The sequence below is a fragment of the Schistocerca americana genome, chromosome 8 (genome assembly GCF_021461395.2).
Source record: "Schistocerca americana isolate TAMUIC-IGC-003095 chromosome 8, iqSchAmer2.1, whole genome shotgun sequence".
In the NCBI taxonomy this organism is placed as follows: domain Eukaryota; kingdom Metazoa; phylum Arthropoda; class Insecta; order Orthoptera; family Acrididae; genus Schistocerca; species Schistocerca americana.
Window position 1 is genome coordinate 22027009 of NC_060126.1, and position 27048 is coordinate 22054056.

At 43.9% G+C, this 27048-nt stretch overlaps 1 protein-coding gene across 1 annotated transcript in view; it reads left to right on the forward strand.

Moving 5' to 3' along the window:
- LOC124544821 (F-box/LRR-repeat protein 3-like) overlaps positions 1-27048 on the forward strand; it is a 228753-nt gene that overhangs the window by 184844 nt on the left and 16861 nt on the right. Inside the window, exons 2-4 of the mRNA XM_047123513.1 lie at positions 9137-9305; positions 18005-18144; positions 19099-19271. Coding sequence (XP_046979469.1) covers positions 9299-9305; positions 18005-18144; positions 19099-19271 — 320 coding nt within the window. The 5' untranslated portion in view covers positions 9137-9298. The remainder of the gene's footprint in view (positions 1-9136; positions 9306-18004; positions 18145-19098; positions 19272-27048) is intronic.

Sequence of the window (27048 nt, forward strand, 5' to 3'; positions counted from 1 at the left end):
TCGACACTGACATTGGAGTGTTGATGACTGGAAACATGAGTCTCGTTTGAAATTGTGTCAAGAGGATGGACGTGAACGGATATAGAGACAATTTCATGAATCCATGGACCGTGCATGTCAGTGGGTGACTGTTAAAGCTGATGAAGGCTCTGTAATAGTGTGGGTCCTGTGCCGTTGGAGTGATATGAGATCCCTGACACGTCTAGATATGATTCTGACAGGTGACACGTACGTAAGCATCCTGTCTGATCACCTGCAATCCATTCATGTCCACTGTGCATTCCGACGGACTTGGGCAATTCTGGTAGGACAATGCGGCACCCCACACGTCCAGAATTGATACAGAGTGGGTCCAGGAACACTCTTCTGAGTTTAAACGCTTCCGATGCCTACGAAACTCCCCAGACATGAACATTCTTGATCATCTCTGGGCTGTCCACCCCCTCGTACTCTTACGGGTGTATGGACAGCCCTGCAAGATTCATGGTGCAGATCCCTCCAACACTACTTCAGACATTAGTCGAGTCCATGCCACACCGTGTTGCATCACTTCTGGGTGGTCGCGGAGGCCCTACATGATATTAGGCAGGTGTACCAGTTTCTTTGGCTCTTGAGTGTAGAATATGCATGTCGCCCTTCATCCATGGTTCGCTGCATATGTAGTGGGAGAAGGGCAACCTGAGTTTCACACGAGTGATACTTTCTAGGTCCGGGCGGATTTGTTGACAGGTGCTTCTCTGTCTCAAGGAAATTTATTATATTCGAACAAAGAATATACTCAATAATTCTGCAGCAAACCTATGTTTAGGATATTGGTCTCGGGTCCGGTCTCTTAAGGAGTCACATGCACTTTATTTTCAGTCGTTTGAGACTGCGATGGGCGAGAGATTGGCGATAAATGCGAGCTAAGTAAGGGACCAGTGCTGAAGATTAGTGTCGGAACTGTATTGTGCAAAATGTGCGTTTCGTGAGCAGTTGAGCGCTTCAGTTCGTATACGCTTGTAGAAGGTGGATCATTGCTTCTTACACAGGAGCCTCCAAGGTATGGTGCAGCGGTATGTTGTGCACGGAAACGCAAACGAATTTGCAGTGGAAACGTTCGCAACAGGAACCGTTCTATTTCGAAGAAGTGAATCTTCACGGACAGAAGTCTTAACAAGAAACTAGGTCGTTCAACCGACTGTGCATGGCGGCCAACGGTCGGGCCAGAAAGTATTCTGTTGTGTTTTTGGGGGGTTGTTTTTCGTACTATAACTTTTGACCCACTCGTTTGTGTCTTTGATTTATGTCTCTGTGAAAATGAACCGGGATTTTTATTTGAACATCGTCTGTGATCATGATTTCTCTCTACACTGGTGACCAAAATTAAAGCAACAAGCGGAAATTTTGGAAAGTTGCGTTTATTTTGCCAGAAAACAGTATAAAAGGGTGATAGTAAAGTAGAAACAATGTAAAGAATACAGAACGTAATCAACTGCAACGTGCTTAACGGTAGACACAAATGTTCTTCGTTTTTTTCCAACTTAGTGGATTTTCACACACATTCTGACAATTGGTTAATGTGCTCAGTATGAGGTGTGACCACCTCTGGCAACCACACAGGCCTGAGAACGACGGGTTATGCTGTGACTGATGTTACTAGGCTCACGCTGAGGCAACGACGCCCCTTGTTCCTGCAGAGCAGCTGACAAATCTCGGAGAGTGGTTGGTGGATGCCACCTGTCTCCCCAGACATGCTCTTTGCAATTCAGATCGGCAGAGCGAGCAGCCCAGGCCACGTATGAAATATCTTCCGTTTCCAAGAAAACATGAACATCCGTGCTTCGTGAGGGGGGGGGGGGGGCATTATCGTCCGCCACGACGACGTCTGAGCGCACAGCATCCCGCAACAATCGCAAACGAGGTCCCAAGATCTCGTCACGATACCTGACAGCAGTTCAACCTGCCGCTTCACCCGCACCTTTTCGAGAATGTAAGGTGTGGTAAACATAATCCCTGCCCGCACCATTAGTGACCCTCCTCGATCTCGGTGTCAAATGGTTCAAATGGCTCTGAGCACTATGGGACTTAACATCTGCGGTCATCAGTCCCCTAGAACTTAGAACTACTTAAACCTAACTGACCTAAGGACATCACACACATCGATGCTCAAGCGAGGATTCGAGCCTGCGACCGTAGCGGTCGCGCGGTTCCAGGCTGAAGCGCCTAGAACCGCTCGGTCACACCGGCCGGCGATCTCGGTGTCTTTCCATAATGTTTTGGTACCGAAATCGTGTTCCACGTTCCCGAAAGACGCAAATCCATCGAGAATCGTTCTCAAGACTAACAGGAGACTTATCTTTGAAAACAAGATTGAGCCACTGTTCGAGCGTCCAGGTGGTATGTCGATGACTCCAGTCTAGACCTTGCCTTCTGTGAAGGGGGCGTCGCGTCGTGCGCATCGGTCCGCACGAGAGAGCCCCGACAGCCGTGCCGGCAAGCACGACGGCGGAGTAGGACGCTAGAGCGACACGTCGACGCGCACCACTCCCAGGCAGACTGGCGGCTGGGGGAGGTGGAGCGGCCTCGGCAGCCCGGCTGGTCGTGCCGACCACTCGTACGGACACCACCACTGCTGTCGGCGAAAATGGGTACAGGAAGGCAGCCACGCACGACGTGCAGAGCTCGTACGTCCGCAAAGAGGGAGGACCTACGGATCGTCCTCCGCGCACAGTGGCAGCGGCAGGGGCCGTTCAGCGGCCTGTCAGCCCCTCCCTGTAAGTGCTGGTAGCACCGTTGGCGGGGTCGCCGCGGCACCGCGCCTCACCCTCCGGGGGTCGCCAGCGCCAGCGCCGGCCACGGCAGCTGGGCCACCGCGTCCGTCTCGAGTATGGCTCTCGATATTTCTGAAAATATCTGGAATCCGATAACCGGTACTGAAAAAAGGTATATCGAAGAAAGTATCGATGTATGGACGAAAATACACTACTGGCCATTAAAATTGCTACACCAGGAAGATGACGTGCTACAGACGCGAAATTTTACCGAAAGGAAGAAGATGCTGTGATACGCAAATGATTTGCTTTTCAGAGCATTCACAGGTGGTTGGCGCCGGTGGCGACACCTACAACGTGCTGACATGAGGAAAGTTTCCAACCGATTTCTCATACACAAACAGCAGTTGACCGGCGTTGCCTGGTGAAACGTTGTTGTGATGCCTCGTGTAAGGAGGAGAAATGCTTACCATCACGTTTCCGACTTTCAAAAAGGTCGGATTGTAGCCCATCGCGATTGCGCTTTATCGTATCGCTACATTGCTGCTTGCGTTGGTCCAGATCAAATGACTGTTAGCAGAATATGGAATCGGTGGGTTCAGGAGGGTAATACCGAACGCCGGGTTGGATTCCAACGGCCTCGTATCACTAGCAGTCGAGATGACAGGCATCCTATCCGCATGGCTGCAAACGGATCGTGCAGTCACGTCTCGATCCCTGAGTCAACAGATGCGGACGTTTGCAAGACAACAACCATCTGCACGAACAGTTCGACGACGTTTGCAGCAGCACCGACTATCAGCTCGGAGACCGTGGCTGCGGTTACCCTTGACGCTGCATCACAGACAGGGTCGCCTGCGATGGTGAACCTGGGTGCACGAATGGCAAAACGTCATTTTTTTCGGATGAATCTAAGTTCTGTTTACAGCATCATGATGGTCGCACGGCACAGAGCATCACGGGACCTGCACGCAGCCGTGACGGCCCGACGCGGTACTAACGCGTACGTTTTGCGGCCGCATAGCAACATAAACCTTGGTCTTTCAAAGTGGGAAGTGTAATCATTTCTTATGTAATGATAACAATCTTTCTTGTCATTCTGCGTGCAACTCTCTTTATTACAGTCAGTGTATTTTTCTGGGCGGATGCCTTTCCTGATGCCACAGGCGTAAGGGAAGTTGTGCGCGCCATCTGTCTTTGAATCGTGTAAACTTAGTTCTGAGTGTTGTACTTCAACTGTTTGTGTATTGTATCCTCTGAAGCGGAAATTGGGGACCAGACCAGCATTTGAGTTAACGAGCCTGAGGAACCACCTAAAACCCACATTCTGTGTGGCCAGTGCACCAGCCTCGGTCGTTAATCCGTCGCAGGGAGGGGGGATTTTCGATGCGGCTGTGGTGCACGGCCCTGTCTCGCAAGCTGCCGTACGCTATACTGTCAGGCACGAGAAATCCGAGACTAGAGTCTAACTGATTCTCCCTGTTCCTTTGCATATTTTCATTAACAGCTTCCGCATGCTGCACCGAACGAGGTGGCGCAGTGGTTAGCACACTGGACTCGTATTAGGGAGGACAACGGTTCAAACCCACATCTGGCCATCCAGATTTAAAGATTTCTGTGATTTCCCTAAATAGCTCCAGGCAAATGCCGGGATGGTTCCTGTGAAAGGGCACGGGAGGCTTCCTCCCTCATCGTTGAGCTTGTGGTCAGTCTCTAATCACCTCGATGTCCACGGCACGTTAAACCCAATCTTCCTTCCTTTTTCCGAATGGTCCGTTGTTACTGTTTCCACTGCTAATTCCAACTTGTTCCTTTGGTTCAATGCAATTCAACGTTTCTCTTAACCAATTGCACTGTTTCATATGGCCACACGTTCTTATTTACACGGTTCTTTTCGTATCACTGATTCGAACTGTGGACTCGGCCAGAGCGTATTTTTTGAAATGCGCAGTTACATTCCTCTGCATAAAGTGTTAGTTGTCAGCAGTTGCATCGTACAGATATCTTATCGAGAGCTGCGTGAATATTCCTACTGGTCGGTAACAATTCGGAAAATTGGAAAGGAGATCAGAGTCCAGGAGGAAAAAAGAAAAACTTTGTGGTTTGTCAAGGTACTGTAATTATGTCAGACTCTGTTAGTGACTTGGAAGATCAGTTGAAGGGAATGCATCGGGTCTTTAAAACAGATTATAAAATGAACATTAAGAATAACAAAAGAAAGGTAAGGGACTGAAATGAAGCTAAATCAGGCGATGCCGAGGGAGTTAGGTTAGGCAATGAATTTAAAGTAGTTGAAGAGTTTTGTCATTTGAGGAGCAAAGTGACTGAAGATAACCGATGTAGACAGGATATAAAATGTACATCAGCAATAAGAAGAAAAGAATTTCCGAAAAAGATAAATTTGTCATTATCATATACAAATGTAAGTTTTGGTAGTCTTTTCTGAAAGTAATTGTCTGGGGTGTAGTCTTGTATGGAAGTGAACCGTGGTCGATCGGCACTTCAGAAAGAGAAGAGATGCTTCTGAAATATGGTTCTACAGACGAATGCTGAAGATTTGAAGAATAGATCGAATAAGTAACGAGGAGGTACTGAGTAGAATTTAAAAAAAAGGTATTTATAGCATAACCTGATTAGAAGAATGGATTCATCGATTGGACGTATTCCGAGGCATCGGCGAATGATGAGTTTGGCAATAGAAGAAAGTGTGAGGGATAGAAAATGTAGATGGAGGCAAACAGATGAAAACAGTTAGTAGATTCAGACGGATGTAACTTGCAGTAGTTTCTCGGAGATGAAGAGGCTTGCGCAGGACAGAGTAACGCACAGAGCTGTATCAAACCACTCTGCAAAGTGAAGACAACAACAACAACAACAACAACAACAACTGGTGTGGGTGACACTTGCTCATACATAATTGCGTTATATTCGAACTAACTGAGGTAGGAACTAACATTGTCTTTTATATTACTATGCTATTCTTTCTTTGCCTGATGTACTTCCAAGATGGGAGAATTCGTTCACCTTTTCGAGAGTCTATTGTCCAAACGTATAGCTGTGCTTCATTTCCACCTACTGCGCATTCCTTTACGTTAGTTTTCTTGTTGTTCATGTGCATACACTGAGGCGACAAAAGTCATGAAATAGCGATAAACGCTCATACAGATGGCGGTAGTATCGCCAACACAAAGTATAAGGGCAATGTATTGGCGGAACTGTCCCTTGTGCCCAGATGATTCGTGTGGTGAGGCTTCCAACGTGATAATGGCCGTACCACGGGCATTAACACGCTATGAACGCTGCCGCTGGATGCATGGGACATTCCATTTCGGAAATCGTTACGGAATTCAGTATTCCGATATCCACAGTGTCAGGAGTGTGCCGGGAATACGACGGCCTTCACTTAACGACCGAAAGCAGCAGCGTTTTCATAGAGTCGTCAGTGCTAACAGACAAGCAGAACTGCGTGAAATAACAGCAGAACTCAATGTGGGACGTACGACGAACCTATCCGTTAGGACGGAGCGTCGAAATTTGGCGTTAAAGGGCTATGACAGCGGACGACGGACCCGAGTGTTTTTGCTAACAGCACGACATCGGGTGGAACGCCTCTCCTGGGCTCGCGACCAGATCCGTTGGGCCCTAGACGACTGGAAAACCGTAGTCTGGTCGGATGAGTCCCAACTTCAGTGGTAAGAGTTGTTGGTGGGTTTCGAGTGTGGCGCAGATCCCAAGAAGCCACAGCACCAAGCTGTCAACAAGGCACTGTGCGAGCTGGTGGTGGCTCCATAGTGGTGTAGTCTGCGTGTGCCTGGGATGAACCGGGTCCTCTGGACCAACTGAACCGACCGTTCACTGGCAGTGATAATGTTCCGATACTCGGGGACCATTTTGCACCCATTCATAGACTTCACGTTCCCAAACAACGAAGTTATGCCACTGGGCAACTACTGATTTCAAGAACATTCTGAAGATTTCGAACAAATGATTCGGCCAGCTAGATCTCCCGACATGAATCCCATCCAACATGTATGGGACATAATCGAGAGGTCAGTTCGGCAGCAAAATCCTGCACCGGGAACTTTTTCGCAATTACGGACGGCTACTGAGGCAGCGTGGCTTGATATATCTGCAGGGGACTTCCAGCGCACGCCACGCCACGTCGAGCTGCTGCTCTCGGCCGGGCAGGAGGTGGTTCGACACGATATTAAGAGGTGCCCCGTGACGTCTGTCCCCTCAGTGTGTTACAGTGATCAGTTAGCATGTGTGTCCATTTCATTAAGCACTCGACATAATAAGTTTTCACTTTCGACACACACTGTTATATCGTCAGAAAACTGTACCGTTCTGATTTTCGGTGCATAACTAGTCTAGTACAGTATGGTTAATGTACAAAACGTGAAGTGTCTGCTGCTGGCAGGCACATGTTAAACAACCCAGGTATAGGGAACAAACAAGACTATATCAATAATTTCCATGGAATTCTTCTACACAACGAAGCAAAGGAAAGGATGGTTCTTCAATAACAAAATAAATGGTGGTTCATAAATAACGGAGCCATTTAGACTTACAGAATCGCAAGGTACGTTTCAGTGAACACAGTCTTAAAGTCTGAAGAGCTATACGTTGAAAACGGTGAATTAAGTTTCTGTAGCCACGGAGACTCGAAGATCTGACAACTTTAGGTTAAAACGGAACGCGTTTCTCACTTCAGGTTTACAACCAATATCGAAAACCAAGCTTCAGACAAAAGGAATAAGCAGCTAACAATTCTTACGCTGTACTTCGCTGAAGAAGTACTGAGAGCCAACAGTAATGGAATATCAAAGTCCAACAAGGATGGAAACTTTCTTTCTGACACTGTCTTCTAAGCTAAAAGAACAACAGCATACTATTGTACCAAGTTTCAACGAGCATGACGCTGATCACTTAGGCACAGCTGAGAAGGCAGCGTGCTGTCTGTAAGTCGATGCCCCTGTCCTTGGCAAAGCGTATTGGAGATTTCAGGTTGTACAGGAAAATGTGTGTCAAAATTGAAACCTGAGAAGCAACAACCAAGTTCACTTTCTTAGCCAATTGTTTACTGTTCCCAACAAGTGACTGGTTTAACTTAAAATTCTATAATTTGTAAGTTATTGATTAAGTAAGGATATGAAGACACCAACTATTATTATACTTTGTAATTTTTCAAAATATTGTTCTGATGATATTGACGTTGGCACAATAAGAAATGTACACTATAAATGAAAAGGCAATGTGCAGTTGTGTTGCATTCTCCTTGGGGTCTTGGGATACTTATGAGCCATAGTAATTAGTAAGCAGCAATCATCAACTGCTCTAGTTGACCACGGCCGACCACAATGAAGTAGACATTCAGTGTCCTGTGTTACACACACCAGTGGTCGAATGTCCAAATGATGTCATGGTGTATGCCAGATCTCCAGGTCACATCTTGTGCAGGCAAACCTTGTCATTAAGTGACAATGTGCACTGTAAGATCATATCTTGGTTTCCAGTAAAAAATGTGGTTGTGTCAAAGTTTGAGATCTAGGAGTATGCAATCTACATCTTTATCTGGATCTACTGTTTTTAAGATATCATGTGAAACTCACTAGTTTTGAGACAGATCTGTTTTTCACAAGAAAAATAATAATTATTTTTCGAGCTCAAAATTTTCTTTAGGATCCTGTAATAACTAGACATGAGAAGTATCCGTGTGTAATTCTGTGAACCCATTCTTTTACCAGTAATTGATGTTATTTTCCAGTTGTATGGGTTCATCCCCAACAGCTAAATTCAGCTTATATTCTTTACTTCTATCTGGTTATAATTTTGATCATTAAGGCTCACAGCAGTGTTGGCTACTTTTTAAATAATCAAAGCCCATGCAGAAAAAATTTCCTTATATACCGACAGAGCTAACTGAACTGGCAGACATAGTTAATTGTAGATTACTGTGTGTGTGTGTGTGTGTGTGTGTGTGTGTGAAAAAATGGAGGAAAAAATGCTACTCATCCTATTACCCTACTCGGGTGTCGGGTGTTGGTTTTATCTAATATTTAAAGCAAAGCAATTATGTAGCTGTATACAGACACTGTCAGCTATATATGCACTGGCAGATTCAAAGCCTATTTAATGCAAATCAGCATGATGTGAAATTCATGTACCTGACCCCCAATATTCTCATAAATTATAGAAGGACTTTCTAATAACACAGTTTCACTTTGACTTAGAATATCAGGATATCAGTTTCCTACCTGATGTCTACATGCAACCTACTATAGACTTATACACTGGAATATAAATCTCCATCTAGACCTTAGATATGAATGTGTAGTCAATTCGCAATTATTTTTGCTTCTAGTACTGTGGTATTGTTGTAGGAAATGTGCTGCTTCAACATACACTAAGTGCTGAAGCTCGCACTGGCATCTTGCAGCTGCTGGAACCAGCATTTTAGAATTATGGGTCTTCTTCAATACTCAGGAGTCTCATTTATTGTTGTAAACAGATAAAGTGATTACTACAAGTAGTAGGAAGCAAACATGAGAGGTATGTATACAAAGGATCTTTCTCTCTTGCTTAGTCTGTAGTGTCACACTGTGACAAACTTTTCGATAAATTACCAAATGGGTAAATAGTTGGTTTCATTGTTGCAACATGTAGTCTATAATTCTTTCTTCGATAATTATCATCATACTGTTCATGTTTCTTAGACTCTCAAGAGGGTGGCTGAAGAAAGCAATTGAGTCTATCGAAATCAAATTAACATTGATTCTACTCATTTTGTTCTAATTACTGCTGACTGTGTTTATTAATGTGTGTAACATATTGGTAAATGAGATTATTTAAAAAACTATCACATATATTATTTATACTGTTGTTAATCCCCATAATCAGTTGTGCTTTCATAGATGTAGAGATAGTAAACCCTTTGTAGTTTGCTAGCTGCAGTTTGCAGTCATCAGAAAACAGTCAGCTCCAGTCAGTGTCATTCAGTTTCTGTCAGTTCAGCTACTCCCAATTGCCCACGTGACGAGGTTTGTCTCGGAGAGTGGGCATAGCACTCATTAAAATATTAAGAAATTAGAAGTAAATGTGACAAATTCATGGTATGGATGAAAATGAAGAACTTAAAACAAAGAAACCTAGCAGCTTTTTCTGCTGTTGTGTAATTGGATGCCTAGCTGTGGTTTTTTCATTCAATCTGAAAATGGTTTGTTCAAATCCTACCATTGCAAGAATTCTTAATCAGTAGGGGAGGAGTGGTGATTACCAAATTGTGTGCAAGTGCTGTGGACTATATCCCAAACATATATATGGTGTCAGATACAGGGCCAGGTTGAGAATGTTCTTCACCATGAGAAACTTGTCATTTGGTACTTTCCCTCAGACATAAGTTTCCTTTCATTGTGCTCTTGATAAGATCCTTAAAAATTAATTCGAATTTAGTGCTTGTGGAAGTGGGTTGTTGTGCTTTGAAAATAATTACTCAGACATTTCTCTGCAACAGAAATAATCTTTTTCCAGTGCTAAACAATAAAAGAAGAAACCATTTTTTTCCTTTTAAAATAATTCCCGAGATCTTTAAAAGCTTCTAGCGAAAAAAATTGTTATTATATATAGTGTGGAATACATTTCATAGCAAACATTGACACTGTGAACATATTCATGGATAGAAGGAAGAATGTTCCAGTAAACATGGGTCCAAAGAGCCATCTACAAGATAGCTGGGAATGTGGAGTTACATACTGCCACTGACTTATGTATGAAACATAGTTGTACTTAGTGCACATGTATTTGAAATGAAAATTTTCAGTCAAGTCCCCACATAATTGGGCTCAAATTTCAACTGTAACCGACCTTAACTTACTTAATGTTGGTGAATGTGATACATACAGTATGGGATATAACAGGGCATCTGATATGATGGACGTGAAATGGATGTGAGCACGTACTGTATCTTGGCCTCCAAGATGAGCTAACCTCAATCCTTTGGATTTTTCTGTCTGTGGTTGTCTCGAAAGTGAAGTGTACTGAGCTTCCACTGACATGATAGAGGAACTGGAACACCAAATTGTACAGTCTTGTCGAGATTTGTGAGATGATGTGGGGGAAACTCACTACATAGATGATTGCAGTTTTGCCTCCAAATGTGATGAAGACACGTGGAGCACTTCCTGTAACAGGTACAAATGTGTAGTAATTTGTTACCTGTAATTTCCCGAAGCAGTATTCTCGAGGTCGACCTAGGGTGAAATTTCAGTCCAGTTAGATGAAGACATTGAAAGCTTTGCATTTCAAATACCTTTGCACTAACTAGGGCCATATTTAATTACAGAAGACTGTAGCAGCAATTAATCACACATTCTCAATTATCTCACAGATGGATCATTGGCTTCTCCGCATCCACTGGAACACTTTTGCTTCTACGAGTATTATCGTATACTTTCACCTGTTTCAGTTGTAGCTACTAATAATTTCTCACCCTGCATACGAATTATATACACTGTGGCACCTCTGATGCCGCTCTCAGCAAAGCACCCTGAGCGGTCACTTGTGTTGCAGGGGCCTTAAACCGGCCCTGGTCACACGGGTTGAGAATGTGAGACTATTGGTGACACTAAGTTAAGTTGGTGTAAACCAGATGGTAGACTTTGATTTATTGGTAGAATCCTGGGGAAGTGCAATCAGTCTACAAAGAAGATTGCTTATAAATCACTCACGTGACTGGTTATAGAATATTGCTCAAGTGTGTGGGACCCATACCAAATAAGACTAACAAGGGATTTTGAACATTTACAGAGAAGGACTGCATGAATGGTCACAGGTTTGTGTGATCTGTGGGAGACTGTCACAGAGATGCTGAAGGATCTGGACTGGCAGACTTCTGAAGATAGATATAAACTCTCTGAAGAACGTCTGTAAATAACTTTTCAAGAGCCAGCTATAAAAGATGACTCCAGGAATATACTATGATCCCCTACATATCACACACAAAGGGATTGTGAAGATAAGATTAGAATAATTGCTGCATGCACAGAGGCATTCGAACAATTATTTCTTCCTGCACTCTGTATTTGAATGGAATGGGAAGAAACCCTAATAAATGATACAATGCAATGTACCCTCTGCCACGCACTTCACATTGGTTTACTAAGCTCGAGAGTGTTCTTTGGTGTTACTCGAGAAGATTATTACGTGCTGGTACCAAGTTTAACCTTCCCCCCTTCTTTTGACATCATAATCACTAAGCAGTGTTTCCAACTCACACATAATCTGTACAAAAGAGCTATATTTTCACACAGTTTTTTCACTTGATGATGGAAATGTATTTTCATATGCACAGAAAATAAGAATAAAAAATTCTGAATTAGATATCTCAAATTGTAGGGAAATACTCGGCTGGTAATGCCACTGAAGTTATAAACTGTGTGACTCCTTCATATCAACACTCCTGTACTTGTTAGATATTCCTCACACTGTGAATTGTGATGAGGGTTGCATTATAAGAAATCAGAGGTTGGCAGCATATGTTGGCGATGAAGCTGGGCAGTGCTTCACCCGAGCCACTGACAAGCTGAATTACCTGTTTATAGGAAAACAAGAACCCTGGCTTCAAACATTGAGAATACAGCTAAATCTCCTAAAAACCAATTAGTTATGTTCCAGTACTGTAACAAATTCCAGAAGAATGGAAAAACTGTTAGAAGCAGACTTCTGGGAAGATCAGTTTGGAATCTGGAGAAATGAAGGAACACACAAGGCAATACTGAGCCTACAACTTACCTTAGAAGATAGTTTAAGGAAAGGCAAACATACATTTATAGCATTTGTGGACTTGGAGAAAGCTTTTGACAATGTTGATTGGTATATTCTCTTTGAAATTCTGAAGGTAGCAGGTATAACATATTGGGAATGAAATGCTATTTACAACTTCCCCCCAGGCGGCTGACGGTTCTTCTGTGAGTTCGTGCGAGGCGCATGTGGGGCCCCGAGCTATTGCAGCTCATTTTTCATTCACTAAATGCTTTTCCTTTTCCCTCCACCCTCCCTCCCTGTCCATGCTCCTTCCCCGTTGCCACCTGCTTTCCCTCTCTGTGTTCTGCTTTATGTCGACGTGGCTATTCCCCTGGTTTCCTGTATTGGTTGCAATTTTGTTCCTTTTCTCTGTTCTTTCACCCTTTTGGTGTTTCGTTCCCCACTTGAGGTTTGACCTCCACTTCAAAATTTCCTGTTTTTAGTGTGAGCCATATGGGGAAGAACTCCCTCCCTAGCATCTACGGTGTGGATTCCTCTCCCCTCTCCCTTCCAACCTGGTAGGTCACCAGTACGTGTAGCCAGTCCGTGTGGTGGGACTGTTATGTACCCGTATGGCTGAGCCCCCTGACAACACAGGGATCACACTACTGATACCTGAGCTGTTCTCTCACTGTGTATGCCAAGGAGTGGTTGCTTGTCTTCTTGGAGCATCAGAACTCCCGGTAACGGCTGCCGTGCCAGACGGCTCTCGCTGTGACTGGGTGGTGCCCATGGGGAGAGCTCTGTTCAGAGTGGGTGGTATCAAGGCAGATGCTTGGCACATGAAGCGTATCAAGCTGCAAAAATCTCACATGGCCGTCCCTTCGAATGGTGAAGAATCCTTAAATGCTGTCTTGTATGACCCGGCAGCCTTCCTCTCTCTGTCTACACCATGGGAGGAGGGCCAGGATCGCCATCTTGGGCTGACACCTTTTCCCTGTTACCTCGTCTGTACTAGGACATATGGGGACACAATCACCACCAAAAAGCCATGGTTTTTCGTGGAAAATATCGAAGACAGGTTTGGTGAAGTGGAGTCTATTAGTAAGATGCGGTCAGGCTCCCAGTTGATCAAAGCTTCTTCTGCCACCCAATCCGCAGCTCTTCATGCCTGTGATTGTCTTGGTAATGTCCCAGTGTCTATCACTCCTCACCATTCTCTGAATATGATCCAGGGAGTTATTTTTCATGGGGACCTCGCCCTACTGATGAGTAACTCTGGGCTAATCTGGAGCGGCGTGGCGTTCATTTGGTCCGATGTGTGCAGAAGAGTCGCAAAGACAACCACACTGATACTGGCACCTTCATCCTGGTTTTTGAGGGGGATACCCTCCCAGAGAAGGTCAAGGTTATGTGCAACAGATGTGACGTGAAGCCGTAAATCCCTCCATCTATGCGGTACTTTCGGTGCGGGCATATGTCTTCCCGCTGTACGGCGATCCCATTGTGTGGTGACTGTGGCCACCCCGTCCATGAGGGAAGCCCTTGTGTCCCGCCGCGTGTGTGTGTTAATTGTGCTGACTGCCACTCTCCTCACTCACTGGATTGCCCGGTTTACAAAGGGGAAAAGAAGATTAAAGAATATAAGTCCCTGGATCGCCTGTCTTACACTGAAGCTCGCTAAAAGTATGAGATACTCCATCTGGTGTCACTACCTTCAACTGTTGCCTCTGTTACTTCCTCCTCCTCCTCCTCCCCCCCCCCCCCCCTCATCCTTACCCCAGCTCAGCCCCACTCTCCCCTCCTCCTCCCATGCCGTTCCCACAACCTCCCATCAGGGAGTCGCCCCCCCTTCCTCCCCCATCCCGGCTGAAGAAGTGCCCCCTGTCTTTGGCATCTGCCGGTGATCGGGCTCCCTCCCAGGAACCCTCTCCCCCGCGTCTCTCAGGCCAGAAGACTGTTACCACCACTAAGCCACGAGGCGCACCATCTGTGGGCCCCAAGATCGCCCACTCTCTTTTGGTTCCCTATCTTGCAGATGCCTCTACTCCCCCTGTGTCCTGTCATCCTCCACCTCAGAAAGAGAAGAAGAAGAAACATAAATCCCAAGACAAGGTGGCCTGGTGCCCCCGGAGGTGCCAACTCCCCTCTCGCAACCTGAATCTGACATTTTATTTATGAATGTCACCCTGTCCTTGTCAGTGACAACTACTGACAAAGTGACCTGACATCCTCCTCGGCTCCTTCATACCTACCTTGGACTCGTGCCACATGATCATCCAGTGGAACTGCAATGGCTACTATCGTCACCTACTGGAAATGCAACGTCTTGTCTCCTCAAATTCTGCGTTCTGTCTTGTTCTCCAAGAAACGCATTTCCATAATGGCCACTCTCCCACTTTACGTGGTTATTGGGCATTCTGTCGGAACTGTGCTGGCCCGGGGGTAGCATCTGGTGGGGTCTGCGTTTTGGTTCACTCCGATGTTCTTGGTGAGTTGACCCCCCCCCCTATCTACCACCTGGGAAGTGATAGCAGTTAGAGTGCAAACGACTCTGGCAATAAACATTTGCAGTGTCTACCTCCCTCCAGGTAGGCCACTTGCTTATGTTGCACTATCTACCTTAATTGAACAACTCCCACCCCCGTTTCTCCTCCTTGGGGATTTCAGTGCCCACCATTCACTGTGGGCGAGTGTCACATCAACAGGTCGGGGTATCCTAATCGACCAACTTATCATGGACTTCAATTTGTGTCTCCTCAATTATGGTTCCCCTACCCACTTCAGTGCCGCTCATGGCACCTTCTCTGCTATCGATCTCATGATCTCTTCCCCTGCCCTCATGGCTTCCCTACATTGGTCATCCCATGATGACTTTTGTGACAGTGACAACTTCCCAGTGACACTATCGTTCCCCTGCTCCTAGCAGTCAGACAGGCCCCCATATTGGCCTTTATACATGTCTGCTGTCCGCTTTGACACCTCCCTCTCTAATTCCATTGATGTAGTCGTGCAAGGCATCTCTGCTGCTCTTCTTCATGCTGCTTTCACTGCTGTCCCCCTATCCACTGGGCCCGCTCTTCATTGGCCGGTACCGTGGTGGACCGAGGACGTCGCAGTTGCTGTTGAGGACCGCCGACGGGCACTGCAGTGATTTAAGCGACACCCCTCCCAGACCAATCTCCTCACTTTTAAGTGTCTTTGTGCTAAGGCTCGTTACGTTATTAAGCAGAATAAAAAGGAATGCTGGGAGTGCTGTGTTTCCTCTCTGGGGACATATGTCCATTTGTTCCGACTCCATGAGCAGCCTTCAGGCTATCAATCGATGCTACTCTCATCATCCCCGGTCTCTGCCATCCATGACCTTCTCTCGGCCCTTGAGCGTGCCGCCTGTTCAGTCATCTTTCTCTGGGTCCCAAGTTATGTGGGAATCCCAGGGAATGAATTGGCTGACAATTTGGCTAGAGAAGCAGATACTTAACCCCATTTTCCTTTCATGATTCCAGCTGCGGATATGCGGATCTATGTCAAATCTCTCTTTGACCAACAGTGCAATGCTATCTGGAGCACTACCACTCATAGTAATAATCTCCACCCAATTAAGGAGTCTACTGCAGTTTGGGGCACTTCTTTCCATCCCTCTCAGAAGGTGTCCACTGTTTTATGTCGTTTACACATTGGCCATACCCAGCTCACCCATTGTTTACTACTACATAACGACCTGCCTCCACAATGTGGTTATGGGACCACTGATGATATCTCACATATTGGTGGCATGTCCCCTTCTTTCGACCCTTCGTGTTAAGTATAGTCTTCCTGCTTCCTAAATTTAACATTAGCGCATGATCCACAGATGGTTGACCTGGTCCTCAGTTTCCTATGTGAAAATGGTTCTCCTTTAGTCTTAGAGCTGGGGCAGGTTGGTTGTGATTGGGACTCCTTTTGCAGTCTTCACAGTATGTGACCCCATGACCGCCCCCCCTGCCCCCCCCCCCCCCTTTTTCCAGTTTTTAGATTTGGTCTCACCTTTTATGTTTATACTGTGTGTGTTTAATGTTCATTCTTTTATAATTTGACTCCTCTGACTGAATCCATTCATTTTAGCAGACTCTCTTTCTTATGTAACCCCTTTGGAATTGCAGGACTGATGACCTCACCATTTGGTCCCATACTCTCTCAATCAATCAATCAATCAATCAATGTATTTACAACTGGTACAGAAACCAGATGACAGTTATAAGAGTTGATTGGCATGAAAGGGAAGCAGTAACTGACAATGGAGTGAGACAGAGTTGTAGCCTATCCCCTATGTTATTCAATATGTATGTTGAACAAGCAGTTATGGAAACCAAAGAAAAGTTTGGAGTGAGAATTAAAGTCCAGGGAAAAGAAATAACAACTTTGAGGTCTGCCAATGACATTGTAATTCTGGCAGAGATAGCAGAGGACTTGGAAGAGGAGCTGAACAGAATGGACAGTCTTGAAAGAAGGATATAAGATGAACATCAATAAAACCAGAACAAGGGTAACGGAATATAGTTGAATTAAATCCTGTGATACTAAGGGAATTACATTAGGAAACAAGACAATTGAAGAAGTAGATGAGTTTGGCTATTTGGGCAGCAAAATAACTGATGGCCAAAGTAGAGAGGATATAAAATGTGGACTAACAATTTCAAGATTCTGAAGAAGAAAAATTTGTTAACATTGAATATAGATTTAAGTACTAGGAAGTCTTTTATGAAGATGTTTGTCTGGGGTGTAGCCATGTATGGAAATGAAACATGGATGCTAAACAGTTTAGATAAAAGGGCATTAGAAGCTCTTGAAATGTGGTACTAAAGAAGAATGCTGAAGATTACATAGGTTGATCACATAACTAATGAGGAAGTACTGAATTAGAATTGGGGTGATGGAATTTTTGGCACAACTTGACCAAAAGGTCAACAGATTCCAAAACAAGGGATCAGTTGATAGGACACATTCTTAGATGTCAAGGGATCACAAGTTTCGTATTGTAGGGAACTGTAGGTGATAAGAATCATGGGGGAAGACCAAGAGATGAGTACGTTGGCATATTCAGAAAGATGTAGGTTGCTGTAGTTATTCGGGGATGAAGAGTCTCACACAAGATAGATAACATGGATTTGAAAGCTGTATCAAATCAGTCTTCAGAATGGAGATGACAACAACAACAACAACAACAACAACTAGAAATTCCTCAGCAGACCTTATAAATTGCCAAAAGAAGACTGTTACTGATGTAACAGCATAATTACGCTTCATTTTAAAAACACTCCAACACTATAATGACATGTTTTGTATAAGATTGTAGGATTCACATGCACGTGTGGATGAATATATGCTTTCTCACACAAGAGTTCTCTCTCTCTCTTTCTCTTTGTCTTTCTTCTCCTACCAGTGCCCTCTGAGGTGCAAAGTGTTTGAATCAATCATTCTTAATATTCATAATGAATGTGTTTGTTATATGTGATCTTCCTTTATTCCAGATTCATCCTCATTGTGTAGCAAACCAAAACGATGTAAGACTGAGTCATCTGCCAATGCTGATACGACTGGAAGCGAACCACAAAAGAAGACTAAAACTCTCTCACATTGTAGACTGAAACATATTACGCAATTAAAGGAGGTAAACTGACACTTCAGTATCTGATAGATGTTATTTTATTTCTATCCTAGCAGTATGGACTATAATGAGTGCTGCTTATAATAAACTAATGTATTAGGAACTGACTATATTTCAAAATTGTAAGATATGTGCTTTCAGCAGTACTTCTAATTAAAATAAGAGTGTAGAATTGTTACAGCGACCACGATACTTTATATTTTAGTTCATGTGCATGCATGACACTTACAAAAAATAAAAAAAAAAGAAACAAAAAAGAAAAGAAAACTGTAAATGTGAACAGCTTTAAACTTCTGTCCTCACTTAGGCTGAAAAGCCTGGATCAATTATGTTTTAAAATTTTTCATTGCTATAGAGACAGACACACACACACACACACACACACACACACACACACACATATACACCAAACGATAAAGCGCTGGTAGACAGACACAATAAAAAACACACAAACACACGCACAGATTTCAAGCTTTCTCAACCCACGGTTGCTTCATCAGGAAAGAGGGAAGGTGAGGGAAAGACAAAAGGACGTGGGTTTCAAGGGAGAGATTAAGGATTCATTCCAATCCCAGCAGCGGAAAGACTTACCTTAAGGGGAAAAAGGGTCAGGTATACACTCGCGCGCACACACACACACGTATCCATCTGCACATATACAGACACAAGCAGACACATCTTATATATGGGAGGTAGCTCTAATAATATAAAATCATTTTATTATTCTTTGTTACAAAAAAGACCTTGGTGTGACAAAAAAGACCTTGGTATGAGAAATGAAAATCAAGGGAGGTACAGAACAGTACCTATGTGCATTATTTAAGCCGTGACATTCCAAGTGAAAATGCATTGAATCTGACCAGATCCTAGATATCATGATAACTTAAAAAAAAGGATTTAATAATAAAGGATTTCTCATCAATCTGTTGAAATTTAGTGATGAGCTTTGTATCACAGGTTGCACAAAGATCGTGGGAAAATGCCCCCTGCGATATACTCCTCCAGGTGTTTCGGCTGCTACCAGTCCAAGATCTTGGCCATGTGGCGGCAGTATGTTCACACTGGTACAGAGTGGCACAGTGTCCAGAGCTGTGGCAGAGCATTGAGTTTGTTCTCAGCAATCCATCACGGTAAGTAAACAGTTTTTTGCGTTTGATATAAGTAAACATTTACTGCTACACCAGTACTCTGCAGGCCACCATACAATGTGTGGCATAGTGTTTGTCGAATACATTTCACCATCTCCTCCCTTATTTCCTCTTACATGACTAATGGATGCATAAGAAGCATGACTGTCAATTTGCCTCTTTATAAACTGCATTATTATTATATTACGACAAAGTTCATGAAATAAGGTGTGTATTTCTCAACTCACCTAGGAAAGTCTTATAACTCGCAATACACTTTCTTGAGCATTTATTTGTCAGTTTTGTGATGACCCATCTGAATTTCTTGTGCCAACAGAAAATAGAGAGGACTCCAGATTGATATACAACACCTGAAACTTGCTAAAAAGAAAATATCATAAGCACCTGCCTTCAGTGGTTAATTGTATTACTTTAGGATTTATTGAATAAATTTCAGGTTTGCACCTGTCTTACTCTTCTTCTAAGTAAAGCGCCCTCATCCACCCTCCCCCACAATCACTGCTTCCCATCCCCCAAAAAATAAACTGTCCTAGATATTGGACAGTTGTAACCGATTCCATAGATTGGTTGGCGATGGTGTACTCACATCTTTGGGTGTTTTTGATTGTTTGCTCACATTACGTTGTTTTTGTATCATATTGTACAACACAAACAACAGCACAGCCACAATGAACCAAAATTTATTCTTCTTCCACAAGCAAACAACAGTTGAGAACAGAGACACAAACATAGAAACAATCCAGGTATGATATAAGCAGTTGCTGACACTAATTATGAACACAATATGAGGGCGAGTGTCTGCTGCACTGCACTTATAAAGAGGAGGGCGCCGGTAGATGGGGCGGCAGATGCCATTCCAGGTGTACAGGCCACACGGCCTGCCGCAGGTGGCGTCTGGTGTCTGGCCCACTTGGATGCTGTTGGCAGAATATTAAAGGTGAAGCACGCCAAGCGAGCTGATGCTGTGGTACATGTTCAGGTATTACGTACAGGGTTATAACAGGTTTTGCTTGTTTTCATTCAGCTGGCAGCTTTTGCCCTAGATTTCCCATTAAAGATTTAAAGATGCAGCCTTCTTGTATACAACTTAGCAAGCACATGTCTTCACTCCAATCATTTGTAGTTTGTTTACAGCATGGCAGTAAAGAACAATGATAAATATATCTGTGTTATCAAGAAACAAGAAATCTTTCTGGGCTGTACTATTTACACCTTCCAAATCTTGCAAATCAGTTAAATGGGTATCACACAGCTGATGTTTGTGGAGTACACATTGATTCTTATAGAAAAGTTGTTTCATCCTCCAAGAACAACATATGTTCCATAATTGTAAGCAAATGTGTCTGTGATAAAGATACAATATTATGAAATGATCAACATATGTGATCAATGAAGACTGTATATCAGATTTAGACTTCGATTTGGTATTACTTGATCTGACCAATATGGCATTATCACTGTAAGTAATATGTTTATTATTAACATCTGAAAATCACAAAAAAGTGAATGTATGAAATTTAAAAAAAAATATCCTTTTAATGCACAATTATTTCTTGTTCCATATGTATCACTCACATTTACAGAAAATGAAAAGCTATAGGAAGCCTATACACTGAAAAATCTGGAAAAACCATCTGTTCATTTATGTGACAATCTTCTGTTCTAAAATCCCCTACTGTAATTATGAATAGAGATAATGGAACAAATGAGTAAATTAGCTTTTCTGTAGGTTGTAGGCGGCTCTTGTGGTACATTCTGACAGTTACTGACTAATGGTTGACTTCATTTATATACCTATTCCATTCATTTTTTCATGGATATGAAACATTCAGATGTGGAATGAGTTAAAGAGAATCAAACAATGGAAAATCCAGGATGGAGTGTAACCATATTGTGAAAAGGAATGTTGCTACTCACCATATAGTGGAGATGCTGAGTTGCAGATAGGCACAATAAAAACACTGTCGCAAATATAGCTTTCAGCCACACCTTTGTCAAAATTAGATGACAAACACAGAAATACTTACACGCAACTCGCACACACGTGGCCAGTCTCAAGCAACTGAGGCAACACTGCGAGCAGTGGCACCGGTGCATATGGTAGTGGCGACTGGTTGCTGCTGAGGAGGCTGGGACGGGTAGAGGGAGGGGAGGGATAGTAGGGTGGGGGTGGCAGACAGCGATGTGCTGTTGGGGAGCACACAGAGGTGAGGTGGAAAGAAGGTAGGGCAGCTATGTGCAGTCAAGAGGTTAGTCGGAGGGCAGGGGAGAGGGGGGATAGCGGAAAAGGAGAGAAGTAAAAAGACTGGGTGCAGTGGAGGAATGAGGCCTGTGTATTGCGGGAATGGGAACAGAGAAGGGCTGGATGGGAGAGGGCAATGACTAGTGAACATTGATGCCAGGAGGGTTACAGGAAGTTCGTATATATTGCAGGGAAAGTTCCCACCTGCGCAATTCAGGAAAGGTGGTGGTGGTGGTGGTGGTGGGAAGGATCCGTATGGCAGAGGCTGTGAAGCAGTCATTGAAATCAAGGATGTCACGTTTGTCAGCATGCTCAGCAACAGGGTGGTCCACTTGTTTCTTGACCACAGTTTGTCAGTTGCCACTCATGTGGACAGACAGCTTGTTGGTTGTCATGCTCTCATAGAGTGCAGCGCTGTAGTTGCAGCTTAGCTTGTAGATCACATGACCGGATTCACATTTAGCCCTGCCTCAGATCAGATAGGTGATGTTTGTGACTGGTCTGGAGTACGTGGTGGTGGTGGTGGTGGTGGTGGTGGTGGTGGTGGTAGGAGGTATGGGACAGGTCTTGCATGTAGGGGTATGAGACATGAAGTAAGAGGTTGGGAGCAGGGGTTGTATAGGGACAAATGAGTATATTGTGTAGGTTCGGTGGATGGCAGAATACCACTGTGGGAAGGGTGGGAAGGATAGTGGGCAGGACATTTCTCATTTCAGGGCACAATGAGAGGTAGTCGAAACCATGGCGGAGAATGTAATTCAGTTGCTCCAGTCCTGGGTGGCACTGAGTTACTAGGGGAATGCTCCTCTGTGGCCAGACGGTGGGACTTCGTGAGGTTGTGGGAGACTGGAAAGATAAGGCATGGGAGATTTGTTCTTGTATGAGATTGGGAGGATAATTATGGTTTGTGAAGGCTTCAGTGAGACCCTATGTATATTTTGAGAGGGACTGTTCATCACTGCAGATGCAATGACCATGGGTGGCTAGGCTCAATGGAAGGAACTTCTTGGTATGGAACAGGTAGCAGCTGTCAAAGTGGAGGTATTGCTGGTGGTTAATGAGTTTGATATGGTACTGATGTAGCCATCTTTGAGGTGGAAGTCAACATCTAGGAAGGTGGTTTGTTGGGTCTAGTAGGACAAGGTGAAGCAAATGGGGGAGAAGTTGTCGAGGTTCTGGAGGAATGTGGATAGGGTGATCCAAATTGCAAAGATGTCATCAGTGAATCTGAACAAGGTAGGGGGGGGGGGGGGGTGTTAAGATTCTGGGTGTTTAGAAAGGATTCCTGTAGATGGCCCATAAATAGGTTGGCATAGGATGGTACCATGCGGGTCCCAATAGCCATACCTCAGATCTGTTTGTACATAATGGCTTCAGAGGAGAAGTAATTGTGGGTGAGGATATAATTGGTCATGGTGATTAGGAAGGAGTTTGTCAGTCTGGAACCCATCGGGCATTGGGAAAGGTAATGTTCAATAGCGGTAAGACCATGGACATTAGGAAGTTAGTGTAAATGGATGGGCACCAATAGTGACGAGCAGGGCACTGTATGGAAAAGGACCTGTGGAGGAAATGGTTGGAATCTTTTATATATGATGGTGGGTTCCACATAATAGGATGAAGGTGTTGGTTTATGAGAGCAGAAATTCTCTCAGTGGGGGCAGTTGTGACACATGCAAACTACCCAGAGAGGTAAATCTGCTTCTTCAAGCTGTTGAGTCTATACCCGTTTCAGCTTCTGAATGTGAAAAACCTTCTAGCACAGTGGTCAACAGAAGAAATTCCTTGCTTAGCGAATCAGCTAGTATTCTTCTATTTCTAAGCTGCATGAGCCCATCTCTGAGTAAATTTAATACTGAGCCTTATGTGAAATCATGACTGCAGATAGGAAGGAGATTACCAGCTGAAACAGAATGAACAAAGCAAGAGTCTAAAGCAGACGTTCCTGAATATTGTGCTTTCTGGAACCATCTGTGTTAGAGATGACATCCCCTAAATATTGTATTCCAACTTAAAAGTCACTTGCTACTGAATCTGCTTCAAAAATTCGAATTTTTTCTGTCTTAAATCAATATTTAAAGTTTTGTGAACAAAATGGTAGTTAAATGAATCGATTCGGACATCAGGAACATCTTAAAAAACAAATTTAAATATATGTCAGTATGCGGCAACAACCATGTTTCTGCTACTGTCGGATGTCAAATGGCGTCATTATTATTTTGCCACTTTGAAAAGATACACTGCGTAATCATTTTTTGAGTTGGCAGCCGTGTTAGCACACACGCTTTCTGATGCTCCAGTGTTTTCCTTTGTATATCTATGGTTTTGAGAGTTGTTTGTGTTCAAATTTCTGTATGTTGTTGACTTGTTGGTGCTGTGTCATTCTCGGAAGTAGTTATGCCTCCAAAAAAGTGTTCTGGAATGGGAAAACTTAAGTTTTATGGTAATCGGTTTACTTCGTTGGAAAGTAGAGACTGTAATTACATCCACAAACCAATTGGATGTTATGTTGACTTCACCAAGTGCCTCAAGACAAAGCTAAAATATTTGGGTAGTTTCCAAGAATGATTGCCTATCGAAGTCGCTGGGTCCAAACGATACATATCAAACGTGCGATCGTAAATTGATCATGCGACTCTGGTGGCGGGCGTTATGAGTATGTTTACATTGGTCACTACAGCAACGACAAATCAAAAGCGTTACAAAAATACTTTTAATTGCAAAGGAGATGACCTACCTTACCCGTCATCGGTGTTGTCATCATGTGAAAGTCCATTATGGTGGTCTGGATGGATAATTTGGAAGAGTCAAACAATGTATTCTTCTTGATACTCATTCGTTCCGCACTGTCCGCAATGAAATTGTAATGGTATTTCAGCATAGAAACTGTTCTTACGAAGTTTTACACACTTTGCACCACCACAATCTACACAGTCCCTTCTTTCCTCATCCAGTAGTACACCTGATATGCCCGCTAAACCTGTTGGGCAGAACAGGTAATAGGGTTGTGGAAAGAGCCAAAGGTTGAGGTCAGTTTCTCCTTCTAATTGTCATTTTTGTAATTTAATAACCTTTACAACCAAAGCGGCACATAGCCGGACCTTTACCAAATGCAACTCTTTCGTGGCTGAAGGCCTCTAACAAGAAATCTTAACAAATCAGAAAGATAAAAATCCAGTTAAGATAGCAATAAAATAATTTAAAAACCCAAAAAAGCAACATACGCAAGGTGCAACACAAATGGCTGAGGGCCACAATTAAATTTCAAAACTTTAGAATATATTATCGTAGACCTTTAAAGGCAGAAGGCCAGCATGTTTAACAACAAGAAATCTTAAAAATCAACATGACAAAAATCCAATTAAGATGCGTGTTAAGATGCATGTGTGTGTGTGTGTGTGTGTGTGTGTGTGTGTGTGTGTGTGTGTGTGTCTGTGTGTGTGTGGTCTTCAGTCCAGAGACTGGTTTGATGCAGCTGCCCATGCTACTGTATCCTGTGCTAGCTTCTTCATCTCCCAGTACCTACTGCAATTAAAACAGCAATAAAATAATTTTTAAAAAAGCAACATATGCGAAGTGAAATACCAATGGCTGAAGGCCACAATTAAACTTCAAAATTTAAAATATAATCATAATCTTTTAATGGCAGAAGGCCGCAATGTTAAAGCTTGAACAATAATTTTGAAAAATTAATTTTGCATAATTTTAAGAAAACAAAACAAATAACCATAAGCCTAAAAGTTAAAGTAGCTGATAACAGATAATTAAACACCGGTAGTGAGCCCAACTATCCTTTTTCCAGAATGAGATTTTCACTCTGCAGTGGAGTGTGCGCTGATATGAAACTTCCTGGCAGATTAAAACTGTGTGCCCAACTGAGACTCGAACTCGGGACCTTTACCTTTCGCGGGCAAGTGCAGAAGTAAAGCTGTGAGTACCGGGCGTGAGTCGTGCTTCGGTAGCTCAGATGGTAGAGCACTTGCCCGCGAAAGGCAAAGGTCCCGAGTTCGAGTCTCGGTCGGGCAAACAGTTTTAATCTGCCAGGAAGTTTTATACTTGATCCGTCGGAACCCAACGACGGGACAGCCATGGATCGACCGACACGCCGACTTTCTTGCCACCAATCTCGTGAGAACTCAAACACACGAGAGTTTGGAAGCACACAACACAAATGGATGTGGCTTGGGTAGTTGAAACTACTACTCAACTTTGATCTCCTGGGTCAGTGAACCACCAAGCTCGTAGCGATCAGACAGCTCCACAAACGCTCAGAGATGTGCAGGGTGTGGCAACAGACCCAGTGACAGCACCATGCAGAGACTTCTTCCCTGGTCCACAGCAACCGACTGACTGCATGCTAGTCCATCCCCGACAGCTGCTCCGTCGTGACTGCACTGCTGGTGCATCTCCCACTAACTTCCAGACACACGATGGTGGAAATACTGCCTTGGACCCAACCATGCAGAGGAAACACGCCCACTGGCTAAATGACATCCCTGCACCAGGAAAGGACCTATCCAAGTTATACAAAATAATAATTGAAGGCAGCCAGAAGCACTCAGAGAACCAGTTACACATCGCCCGATGAGACGAGCGACCTCTCAAAGCCAGTATGCCGACAACATTTAAAATGTCAAAAGAAAACACGCCAACTACACTCACAACCTGACAAAGACTTGTACGACGACCTGAACAATACACAACAGTAGCTAAACATGCATGAAGACAAATTGGGAGTCGATGCACACATATACAGCTGACTCACGAACGATTGGTGAGCCAAATGCATCATCCTACAGGATGACTGACCGACAATCCACCAAGACCGTGGTCCGGCTCATGTGATGCGTGGCGGCAGTGGTCGGGCGAGCCATGTTGATGCAGACCTCACTGCTGCTCCAACCCGACTGCACTAGTGCCGCATTGCCACTCCACGACTGGCAGGTCTGGACCGCACTGCAGACGTATTCCAAACGACCGGCAGACCTGAACTCGCTACCCGAACTCGTGATGAACTACTTTATGACGGACGACGACAGGGAAGTAATAGCAGTCGAGTAAAGATACTACGAGAGGGGTATCGATACGTGCTGCTAACACCACTCACGGTCAGGCAAAGTAGCAACTCAGTGACAGCAGTAATTTAAATTAATGTAGTGAGGTGGAAGTACGTTAAAAACAGGGTGTAAAATACATGATGGCGGGAACACAAGTCACGCACGGCTCAACCATATTTGCGATAAAAAGTCGAACAATTTCCTACACTGGATAAACATTGAATTAGATTCTTCCATGTGAGAGAATCCACTGAAGAAATGTCAGGAACATCAGAGATCCCAGTCACTAATGACATAAATTGTCTGGGTTTCCCTAGCAACTCACAAATAATTCGCGGGGGTATGTAATTTAGAGCAAGTAAGGGAATGACAGAAAACAGATAAAAAAATGATGATCACAAGTAACTGAACACAACACCTGCCACCGGAGTTGCATGATCGATTTACGATTGCACGTTCA